This window comes from Giraffa tippelskirchi, chromosome 4, assembly GCF_054371585.1.
Source record: "Giraffa tippelskirchi isolate mGirTip1 chromosome 4, T2T-mGirTip1v1.2.pri, whole genome shotgun sequence".
In the NCBI taxonomy this organism is placed as follows: Eukaryota; Metazoa; Chordata; class Mammalia; order Artiodactyla; family Giraffidae; genus Giraffa; species Giraffa tippelskirchi.
In genome coordinates this window covers 188,586,102-188,598,473 of record NC_137278.1, presented here as the reverse complement: position 1 = coordinate 188,598,473, position 12,372 = coordinate 188,586,102, and the positions used below count along the sequence as shown (strand labels likewise).

At 43.1% G+C, this 12,372-nt stretch overlaps 1 protein-coding gene across 6 annotated transcripts in view; it reads left to right on the top strand.

Moving 5' to 3' along the window:
• The first annotated feature begins 6,533 nt into the window (after positions 1–6,533).
• DERA (deoxyribose-phosphate aldolase) overlaps positions 6,534–12,372 on the top strand; it is a 111,500-nt gene continuing 105,661 nt past the window's right edge. For all 6 annotated transcript variants that reach the window (XM_081587330.1, XM_081587327.1, XM_081587329.1 and 3 more), the window contains exon 1: positions 6,534–6,629. In XM_081587330.1, coding sequence (XP_081443456.1) covers positions 6,599–6,629 — 31 coding nt within the window. In that variant the 5' untranslated portion in view covers positions 6,534–6,598. The remainder of the gene's footprint in view (positions 6,630–12,372) is intronic.

The following is a 12,372-nucleotide window of genomic DNA, read 5'->3' as shown; positions in this document are numbered from 1 at the left end:
GGGATTTGTTGGAAAAATAGATGAAAAAGATGGGGAGTTGGTGTGAGTGACAAGATAAAACGGTCTGCTTCTAATTTTGCCAAGTGAGTCTATTAAACATCACCTACCACCACAATCTTCATGAAAGAAAGGACATTTTGAAATCCTAGTTGGTAGTGAAGGGCAAAGTCTCAGAATAAAGGGCTATTCCTTAAATCGAATAAATTTAGCTTCATAAAAAAGACAATATAATTCTTTTTTTATTTTTGGCCATGCCACACTGCTTGTAGGATCTTAGTTCCCTGGCCAAGGATTGAACCTTGGCCCTCAGCAGTGAGAGTACAGAGTCCTAACCACTGGACCACCTGGGAATTTCTTCTTATTTCACCATGAAGTAGGAATTAGAAGCTCTAGAAGTCACTCTACAGTTCTGAAATATTTCAATTCTAATATTCATACTCTTTCCCAACCCTCCCTGTTTCTACACTTTCCCCCATCTGATTTAGAAATACTATTGACAATCCACAGTCTAAGTGAATTTTTACCTAAGGAACATGTGAATGACTGCTCTAAGAAATCATACAGACTGCAGTTGAATATTGGACTTGTTAAAACAGCGGGCACTATGAGAAAGTAGCACAAACTGTAATAAATAATCATTCATCTAACAAATATTCTACTAGGCCTGGGTGTGTGACTAAGCAAACACAACTAGTTCATTCCCTTTGATCCTTAACATTTGGATTACTCCCAGGTCAGGTAAGTTCTTAAGTTTTCAACGTAAATAGAACATATTCTTAGAGCTTGAATTTTAATTGAAGGAGTCAGGGGTGGAAGGGTGGGGAAAAAATTAATTTATCTAACAACTTGAAATTTTTATTAAAAAACATCCATGGATTTCCCTGGTGGTCCAGTAATTGGGGTTTACGTACCAATGCAGGTTTGATTCTTGGTCCCGAAAGACCCCACATACCTGCGGCAACTAAGCCCAAGCACCACAACTACTGAGCCTGTGCTCCAGAGCCCATGCTCAGGAGTGAAAGAAGCCACTGCAATAGGAAGCCCACACACTGCAACTAGAGAGTAGCCCCCGCCCACTTGCTGTAGTTAGAGAAAGTCTGCATTCAGCAACAGAGACCCAGGGTGGCCAAACAAAAACCCCACAAAAACAAAACCCCATAGCCACGAAAAGGAATGACATGCAGAATTTGCATGGGTAAAAAGAATACAATAAAGACAGTTTTACCCTTTTAAAGACAGTTCGGGCCAGAGCTCCATATTAGCGTGCATGGTTTATTCTCTGCCTCTACGTTGGTGACTCTTCGCATTTAGCTTGCGTGAATACCATCTGAGGGAATGTTTTAAAAATAAAGATTTCACGGTCCTAGAGATTATTATTCAGTAAGGCTGTGGTGAAGTCTAGAATCTGCTTTAGGAAAAATCTTTTGGGAGAGTCCAACATAGCAGTAGTGGCCCATGGATCTGAGAGGCCTTACCTTAAGGATGGATACTTCAGCAGTTTCAGAAGGCAATAAATGTAAAACTGAAATCCACAGAGTGAAACTTGGCAACGTTTCTTCATTTAAAAAAAAAAAAAACAAAAAATCCTCGACTTCCCTGTTGGCTCAGTGGTAAAGACTCCACCTGCCAATGCAGAAGACATGGGTTCTATCCTTGACCTGGGAAGATCCCACATGCCTCAGAGCAACTAAACCTGAGAGCCACAACTACTGAGCCCACTTGCCTCAACAGCTCAAGCCTGTGCATCCTAGAGCCCGTGCTGCACAACAAGAGAAGTCACTGCAATGAGAGACCCATGCACTGCAACTGGAGAGTAGCCCCTACTCTCTGCAACTAAAGAAAAGCCCGTACAGCCATGAAGACTCAACACAGCCAAAAATAAATAAATACAAAATTTAAAAAAACCTTACTTTTTGCATTTTATCCCCACTGTCTCTGAATGCTGCCAATTTAAGATACAGTCAAACTGTAGAGATTAATTCCAGATTCGGTTCAGTTCAGTTCAGTCACTCAGTTGTGTCCCACTCTTTGAAACCCCATGGACTGCAGTATGCCAGGCTTCCCTGTCCATCACCAACTCCCGGAGTTTACTCAAACTCATGTCCATTGAGCCGGTGATGCCATCCAACCATCTCATCCTCTGTGGTCCCCTTCTCCTCCTGCCTTTAATCTTTCCCAGCATCAGGGTCTTTTCTAGTGAGTCAGTTCTTCGCATCACGTGGTCAGAGTATTGGAGTTTCAGCTTCAGCATCAGTCCAGATTAGTCCTGTGCAACAAGTTAGTTTTAGAGAAAGTTCTGGAGAAATTCTTGTCAGATGCACTGGCTAGAGGAGGCTGCTCTGATTTTGGTTTTATCTCTAAGTTAGGATCTCACAGCTTTTTGGATTTAATGAATTTACATTATTCATGAACACATACTGAGTGGCTCGGGATCTGGCTTAAATGTTGTTCAGTTCAGTTGAGTTCAGTTGCTTAGTTGTCTCCGACTCTTTGCGACCCCATGAACTGCGGCACACCAGGCCTCCTTGTCCATCACCAACCCCCTGGAGTTTACTCAAACGCATGTCCATTGAGTCGGTGATGCCGTCCAACCATCTCATCCTCTGTCGTCCCCTTCTCCTCCTGCCTTCAATCCTTCCCAGCATCAGGATCTTTTCAAATGAGTCAGCTCTTCACATCAGGTGGCCAAAGTATTGGAGTTTCAGCTTCAGCATCAATCCTTCCAATGAATATTCAGGACTGATTTCCTTCAGGATTAACTGGTTGGATTGCCTTGCAGTTCAGGGGACTCTCAAGAGTCTTCTCCAACACCACAGTTCAAAAGCATCAATTCTTTGGCACGCAGCTTTCTTTATAGCCCAACTCTCACATCCATACATGACTACTGGAAAAACCATAGCTTTGACTAGATGGATCTTTGTCAGCAAAGTAATGTCTCTGCTTTTTAATATGCTATCTAGGTTGGTCATAACTTTCCTTCTAAGGAGTAAGCGTCTTTTAATTTCATGGCTACAGTCACCATCTGCAGTGATTTTGGAGCCCAGAAAAATAAAGTCAGCCACTGTTTCCACTGTTTCCCCATCTATTTGCCATGAAGTGATGAGACCAGGTGCCATGATCTTAGTTTTCTGAATGTTGAGCTTTAAGCCAACTTTTTCATTCTCCTCTTTCACTTTCATCAAGAGGCTCTTTAGTTCTTCTGCCATACCTGCCGTTAAGAATAGAATTCTATTTATTGTCTTTGTATCTTTCTGGGATGTCAGGGCTTTCTAGTCAAAGATCACCAGGAACCACCTGTAGCTAGACAAATTTGTATTTACTAACTTGCTGCAATAATAGAGAGCCCTCACTGTGGGAACTGTGAGGTGTCTCAGTAAGAGGGTGTCAAAAATGACGTAGAATTTGGGCTTGTGTTTTGTGTTTGGGGAAGGTTCAAGGAAGTGGGCCTGATGTTGGTAGGAAGAGTTGATAATTCTGGGAAGGGCATTTTAATTCTTATCTAAAATATAAGAAGAGTGGAGTGAGGCTAAAACCAATAAGTAAAGACGTAAAAGACATCTTAGCCAGGATTAGGTGGCTGGTCATTTTTGTGGTTTGGACAACATTCACTTTTTGTGTTCAGACATGATTACAAATAGGGTGACAATATACAGCCTTGAGAAATCTGGCTGTATATTGTCACCCTGCTTATTTAACTTACATGCAGAGTACATCATGCGAAATGCCAGGGTGGATGAAGCACAAGCTGGAATCAAGATTGCTGGGAGAAATATCAATAACCTCAGATATGCAGATGATACTACCCTTATGGCAGAAAACAAAGAAGAACTAAAAACTCTCTTGATGAAATTGAAAGAGGAGAGTGAAAAAGTTGGCTTAAAACACTACATTCAGAAAGCTAAGATCATGGCATCTGGTCCCATCATTTCATGGCAAACAGATGGGGAAACAATGGAAACAGTGACAGACTTTATTTTTTGGGGCTCCAAAATCACTGCAGATGGTTACTGCAGCCATGAAATTAAAAGTCACTTGCTCCTTGGAAGAAAAGCTATGACCAACCTAGACGGCATATTAAAAAGCAGAGACATTACTTTGCTGACAAAGATCCATCTAGTCAAAGCTATGGTTTTTCCAGTAGTCATGTATGGATGTGAGAGTTGGACTATAAAGAAAGCTGCGTGCCAAAGAATTGATGCTTTTGAACTGTGGTGTTGGAGAAGACTCTTGAGAGTCCCTTGGACTGCAAGGCGATCCAACCAGTCAATCCTGAAGGAAATCAGTCCTGGGTGTTCACTGGAAGGACTGATGCTGAAGCTGAAACTCCAATACTTTGGTCACCTGATGTGAAGAACCGACTCATTTGAAAAGCCCCTGATGCTGGGAAAGATTGAAGGCAGGAGAAGGGGTCGACAAGGATGAGATGGCTGGATGGCATCACCGATGCAATAGACAGGAGTTTGAGTAAACTCTGGAAGTTGGTGATGGACAGGGAAGCCTAGCATGCCGAAGGCCATGGGGTCTCAAAGAGTTGGACACGAATGACCAACTGAACTGAACTGATGATTACAAGTGATCTTGTTTTTCTTAATTTATCATGGGCCCAGTGGCCTTGGCTGATGTTGGTGTTCTGTAAAACTGTATTATATTCTACTGGGGAACACGGTGGTCTAGCTTTAAGTGCTAGGCCAGCTCCGGGCTTTCAGGGTGAAGATAAAAATAGGTAAAATACTATTATATGGGACTTACCTGGTGGTCCAGTAGTTAAGAATCTGCCTACCAACGCAGGAGACATGGGTTTGATCCCTGGTCAGGGAAGATCTCATATGCCTTGGAGCAGCTAAGCCCGTGCGCTACAAATAGTGAAGGCTGTGTGCTGCAACTACTGAAGCCCGGGTGCCTAGTGCCTGTGCTCTGCAACAAGAGAAGCCAGTTCAATGAGAAGTGTGCAAGAAGGAAGAGTAGTGCCTGCTTGCTACAACTAGAGAAAGCCCATGCACAGCAGCGAAGACCTATGGCAACCAAAAACTAAAATAAATAAAAAATTTTAAAAATGTTGTTTTATGTATGAATGGGATGTAGACACATCCAAAATGTTCAGCAATGGCTTTGGGCTGACAAGGGTGAGAGGCAGTTCCATGTAGGGGAAAAAGACTGACATTACTTTTCCTATGAAGCTTATAGTTACTGTGTGGAGCTGACAATAACATTAACAGCTTCCACTTGTTGAGACCCTACTATGTGCCATAATGTGTTCTGTACTACTGCTTTATACACATACAACTTTGCAAGTCAAATCTATTTTGATCATCTGTATTTTACAGGAAGTAACATTCTTAGAATCAGCTAGTCATTAGATGGAATTGCTGGTGTATTAAGGAATTGGACCCATTTGGAGTCTGCTCACTTCCCACTGGTCTTCCCCAGTGGCTCAGCTGGTAAAGAACCTGCCTGCCGATGCAGGCAAAGCAAGAGACGTGGGTGGGGAAGATTTCCTGGAGAAGGAAATGGCAACCCACTCCAATATTCTTGCCTGGAAAATTCCATGGACAGAGGAGCCTGCCTGGCTACAGTATATGAGGTCGCAAAGAGCTGGACAGGACTGAGCACACATGCACTTTCCACTACGCCAGGATCTCTCTGTTCATAACTTTGGTGTCTCTAGGTACAACAATGGACAATACAGTACATGCTTGGCAGGATTGTTCCCAGACTCCACTGCTATCATCTCTCTGAAAGTACCTAGCCTAGTAACTGGCTCATGGTATACAAACTGTAGCTAAGTTTTCCCTGTTTCATCAGAGTGGAGCTGCTTCTGATGCTGAGTACGGAGTTGGTCAAGGGTCTGTGTTAACAGGTTAACTTTAACCAGGTAACTTTAACCTCCAGGTCATAAAAAAGTGAGGCTGAAAAAATTCACAGAGTCAGAGTTTTAGGGCTCCAAGATGTTGCCAAGGTGCTTTCTTACAGATGAGGAAAATGAAGCTTAGAAAGGCAGTTACAGCCAGTATCCCACTTAATCGCTGTCAGAGCAAAGCTGAGACCCCAGGTCTTCCCATTCCTAAACCCCCTGGTTTTTCAGGCCACAGAGCTGCTTCTCTTCAGGAAGCCTAGATTAGAAGTCACAGGACTTGGGACTCCGGTTTGCAGGTTGGTCGCCCTTACAAAGCTCGGGGACCACCGATGCCCTTTCAGGTGTGGGGCCGCAGAGCTCTGTTGACAGTAACTGGGAGGAGCTTCTCCCGTCTTGTTTTGTAATCCGGAAAAAGTTTCAAAATGCTTTTTGTTCAGTGCAGTCGGTAACTGAAGTATTTGACGACGAGTTCTCGCAGCATGATTTGCGGGAGTTAGTAGGGGAGTTTCGCGCCTGGTGGAGAGGACCGAGCAGGCGAGGCGGTGCGATTTCCTCTTCAGTCCAGGGAGTCGGGTTCCAGCCATCCGGGGCTGTTCAGTGGTCCCGCCCCCAGATGGGCGAGGCCCGGCGGAAGAGGGGCGTGGCGTGGCGAAGCAGGGGTGGGGCGAAGTAGGAGCTGGAGGAAGGAGGAAGGGCAGTACAGAGGCGGGCTCCCGGAGCCAGCTGTGCTGCGGTCTCCTCGACATGTCGGCGCACCAGCAGGGCACGGAGCTCGGTAAGGGCCCGCAATCGCTCCCTCTCCTCTCCATTGCTCTCGATCCCTTGCTTCCTCCAGCCTTGCGGCGCCCGGTGCCCTGGTCAGGGGTCTCCGAGGCGCGTGCTAGACCGATCGAGAGGCGCAGGCGCGGGGGTTAGCAACCCAGGAGATTCAACCCTTGGGCACGTGGACCCTGCAAGTCTTGACTCACAAGCCTTATCTTTATAAGCGGAGGAAGTAATCGGAAGGGATTCGCCTTTGATCTTTCAGCTCATTCGTTCACCTGGTTGCAAAGAACAACAACAGCAATAACCAAAAAACCCAAAGACCCGCAAACAAACCAGATTAAAACCTCCGTTCCATATTCTTAATAGAATTACCTTGCGTTATAATGCTGGCTTCCCATGGGTTATTGTTGGCACAGCTGTATGTCCAGAGTGGTTGTACTGTTGAAAAAGTTGGCAGGTCTCTGAACTGTGTGCTGCGTGCTAAATCACTTCAGTCGTGTCCGACTCTGTGACACTACTGATTGTAGGCTCCAGTGTCCATGGGATTCTCCAGACAAGAGTACTGGAGTAGGTTGCTATTTCCTTCCCCGGGGGATCTTCCCGACCCAGGGATCGAACCTGCGTCTCTTATGTTTTCTTGCATTGTGAGGCGGGTTCTTTACCGCTAGCGCCACCTGGCACTATATAGTCCATTTGCAAGAACACTGGAGTGGGTTGCCATTTCCTTCTCCAAGGATTATATAACTTAATGGAATTTGTATGATTTTATAGGTACAATGATTTCTAAAAATGCTTGGATTATTTTGCCATTTATTTCATTTCATTGATATTATCAAATATTTCTGGCAAGAAAACTTAGTTTTGATTTTCCTGAATGTGAAAAATTTGTAATTCAGACATAGCAAAACCATGATGGAGCCAAAGGTTAGGGATCTTAGTTTAAGTATGATAGCTTGGTTATGTGTATTCTGAATCTTCACTTTAGCTATGTGACTTTGGACAAGTAATTTACTCTGCTTAAATTTCTTAATCTGTCAAATGGTTATAATAGTGGTTTGGAGATTAAATGAGAGTGTGTTAACTGATACATTGTGAGCATCTAGTAAACTATTATATACCATATACTTACTGCTGCTGCTGCTGCTAAGTCGCTTCAGTCGTGTCCGACGCTATGCAACCCCATAGACGGCAGCCTACCAGGCTCCGCCGTCCCTGGGATTCTCCAGGCAAGAACATTGGAGTGGGTTGCCATTTCCTTCTCCAATGCATGAAAGTGGAAAGTGAAAGTGAAGTCGCTCAGTCGTCTCCAACTCTACGCGACCCCATGGACTGCAGCCTACCAGACTCCTCAGTCCCTGGGATTCTCCAGGCAAGAGTACTGGAGTGGGGTGCCATTGCCTTCTCGGATATACTATTTGTGTGGAGAAGGAAATGGCGACCCATCCCAGTATTCTTGCCTGGAGAATTCCATGGACAGAGGAACCTGGTGGGCTACAGTCTATGGGGTTGCAGAGTCGGAAACAACTAAGTGACTAACACACACACACACACACACACACTATTTGTGAGTACCTAGTAAACGATTATATACCACATATATCGTAAGTATAAGGTATATAATCGTTTACTGCTGCTGCTAAGTCGCTTCAGTTGTGTCCGACTCTGTGCGACCCCATAGATGGCAGCCCACCAGGCTCCACCGTCCCTGGGATTCTCCAGGCAAGAATACTGGAGTGGGTTGCCATTTCCTTCTCCAGTGCATGAAAGGGAAAAGTGAAAGTGAAGTCGCTCAGTTGTGTCCGACTCTTAGGTACTCACAAACAGTATATAATAGTACTCACAATGTGCCAAGTAAGTATGCAATAGTATAAGGAGAATTCTATTTTTAGGGGCCAGTTTTGAGAAAATTAGCAATCAATTTATATATATAATACATATGGGTACTTTTTTTTTCTCTGAAAGTGAATGTTCTCATTAAATAGCCTGGACTTCATGAGATGGTCCAGAACTTTTGTCGAACGGTAGAAGCTTGTTTTTATGAAGGCAGGTGATTTCCTCACCACATTGAGTCACCTTTACTCACTGCTCTTTAGTAGGTTATATTTTAAACTCTAGTTGTATCTTTGGAATGTGGACTTTAGTTGAAAAAGGAGTTTCCTAGATTGGAAGATCCAGAAAGATGATGGATGGAGGATAAGAATGGGCATAGGCCTTAGTCACCTTGGTATCTTCAGGGTATGGTGTGACTCTGTTTACCATTTGATGCAACTGTTGTTTCACCAAAACATAGAAGTTTTTCTTTCAAGAAGCACAATTAAACCATTTTTTGCTTTTTTTTCTTGAGTTATAATTGACATAGAACATTTTAATTTTATTTGCAAGAATTAGAATCATGTCCATTTCTTTGGTGAAAATAATAGTACAGACAAAAGAAAAGAAAAACAATAGCTATGTATAAACTATAGAAAAATTGGTTTTTGTAGACAAAAACCAATTGCTATGTAGAATAATAGTATATGTAATTTTTATGCAGCTATTTAAATGATCATAGTTTTGTTTTATTCTCTTTCTTTAAATAACATCAGATATTTTTCTTGTGTGTTTTTCCTTCACTGGTATTAATCATTAATCCACAAAGAGATTTAGCCTAAAATGCTAAAATAAGTTATTTGAAATGTTTATGTAGTGGGAAAAATCATTCAGTATTAATTTATGCAGTATATTACTTACTGCCTTAGTCTTTTGAAATAAACACTAACATTTTTAAAGAAGTGAACTTTTATTCCTTTATTGGGCTGGGAAGATCCGCTGGAGAAGGGATAGCTGCCTATTTCAGTATTCTTGGGCTTCCCTTGTGGCTCAGCTGGTAAAGAATCTGCCTGCAATGTGGGAGACCTGGGTTCGATCCCTGGGTTGGGAAGATCCCCTGGAGAAGGGAAAGGCTACACACTCCAGTATTCTGTCCTGGAGAATTCCATGGACTGTATAGTCCATGGAGTTGGAAAGAGTTGGACACGACTGCGTGACTTTCACTTCACACCTTGATTATAATTATATTATAGATTGACCTATGGTTCTCAAGTGAAGTTGCTCAGTTGTGTCCGACTCCTTGCGACCCCGTGGACTGTAGCCCACCAGGCTCCTCCGTCCATAGGATTCTCCAGGCAAGAATACTGAAGTGGGTTGCTATTTCCCTCTCCAGGGGATCTTCCCGACCCAGGGATCGAACCCAGGTCTCATGCATTGCAGGCAGATGCTTTAATCTCTGAGCCACCAGGGAAGCTCAAACTTGAGTGCCTTTCAGAACCACTGGAATGGCTGGGCCCCATGCCCAAGCTTCTGATTCACTGAGATCTCAATCTGTATTTCTAATGGGCTGTCACCTAATGTTAATGCTGTAGGTCCAGGAGCCACACTCTTAAGAAAGCAAGCACCTTGGCCAAAGCCACAGGCTGCTCAAAAGCTAGACCAGCTCTAGGGTTCTTTTTCCTTCTGATTCCAAACTGGTCAAACCTTCTCCATAGGAAGACACAGCTGTCACCTACCCACTTACAGCCAACACTGCTCAAAGCAAAAGATATAATCTATCTAACTATAATCTTTATAGTTCTGTGGTGCACCTTTGGCCCTTTGTTGTTGTTATTCTTTAGTCGCTAAGTCATCTCCAACTCTTTGCGACTCCATGAACTGTAGCCCACTAGGCTCCTCTGTCCATGGGATTCTCCAGGCAAGAATACTGGAGTGGGCTGCTATGCCCTCCTCCACGGGATCCTCCTGACCCAGGGATCGACCCACGTCTCTGGCATCTCCTGCATTGACAGGTGGCTTCTTTACCTCTAGAGCCACGTGGAAGTTTGAGTGATGTTCTACCTTCTTTCTCTTTTCTGAATATCATTAAAATTCAGTTTTGTTACTTGTGTCTTTAAAGAGATCTCAAGAGGCTTATGAAGGATGTTGGCAGTGTGGCTTCCTTCCAAATGTGATATTCTTTGGGGGCATCTGGAAAGTGGGGTTGTTGTATTAGGTGACTTCTAAGGATCTCTCTGCTCTGTGTCTGCCTGTATATCTGCAAGCTCTTGTGTAATGTGCTTGTGTGCTGAATCATGTCTAACTCTTTGCAACCCTGTGGACTACAGCCCGCCAGGCTCCTCTGTCCGTGGGATTCTTCAGGCAAGAGTACTGGAGTGGGTTGCCATTCCCTTCTCTAAGGGATCTTCCCAACCCAGGGATTGAACCTGCATTTCCTGCATTGCAAGAAGACTTTACCTGCTGACCTATTGGGGAAGCCAAGCTCTTGTGTACAGAAATTAAATTTTCAACGATTTCTGAAAAACAATAAAAAAAAAAAAGAAAAAACTCATTGAAAACTGATTTTTAGCTGGGACAGGATGGGGACAATTCTATGAGTTTCCTGTTTTGCTGTAAAAAGAAATTGTTTTAGGCATATATTTACAATTGGAATGATCAGGAGCCATGATTACTGAGGAATCTGTTTTGCTCTGTAGAAGCATTTTTTGTAATTCAAGTCAGAACAGACAGGGCAGTTTATTTGCTTAAAATACAGATAAAGGATATCAGCTTTGGATTAGTTGCTAAAGAAGAAGCAAGATGGAATTTTGTATTTTACGAAATACATTTATTCATCCAAAAGTTGTTACTGAGTAGCAGTTGTGAACTGGTTGACATTACCTTGGCTCTAGGGATACAACATGGACAAGGGGAGTCCCTGCCTTCACAGAACTAGGTCTGATGGCTAACTGCATCAAGCCAAGCTGCAGTTAAAATAAGTGCAAATGTGATACGCTGTTACTTTCCATTTATTTTTGTCTCTTTAAGAAATTAGATAATTGTGCCTAAATTGTACCTTAAATGAGTTACCATAACAGAGAAGACTCTTAAGAACCCCTTGAACTGCAAGGAGATCAAACCAGTCAATCCTAAAGGAAATCAACCTTGAATATTCATTGGAAGGACTGATGCTGAATCTGATGTTCTAGTACTTTGGCCACCTGATATGAAGAGCCAACTGATTGGAAAAGACCCTGGTGCTGGGAAAGATTGAGGGCTGAGGAGAAGGGAATGACAGAGGATGAGATGATTGGATGGCATCATCAACTCAATAGACGTGAGTTTGAGCAAACTCCGGGAGACAGTGAAGGACAGGAAAGCCTGGAGTGCTGCAGTCATGGGATCACAAAGAGTTGGACATGACTTAGTGACTGGACAACAGCAACAACAACAAGGGCAAATTCCTCAAAGAGTGCAAACTGTGGTCCTCAAATTGAAAACTTTAACATGAATTTATTATTATCATCCAACCCACAAACTTCAAGTTTAGCCAGTTGTCCAAATAATGTTTGTTTAGTTCAAAGAAATTCATTTCAGAATCATGTGTTGCCTTGAATCGTCACGTCTCTTTAGTTGTCTTCAGGCTGAAATGATTGCTTAGTGTTTCGTTGACTTTTGCCGCACACAGGCCAGTTGTTTTATAGAATGTTCCCCTGTTTCTGTTTGTTTGTTTTGTGATTAGATTTAGATTATGTATCCTTGGCAGGAATTTCACAGGAATGATGCTGTGTGCTTCTCATTGCATCCTATTAAGTAGCCCATGATGTTGATTTGTCTTTGATTTTGATAATTCGATTAAGGTGCTGTCTCCTAGGCTTCGCCACTGTAAAGTTACTTTTTAACCTCTGTAATTCATATATCTTTTGTGTTGTGGTACTTTGAAATTGTTTAAGTACCCTGTTTCT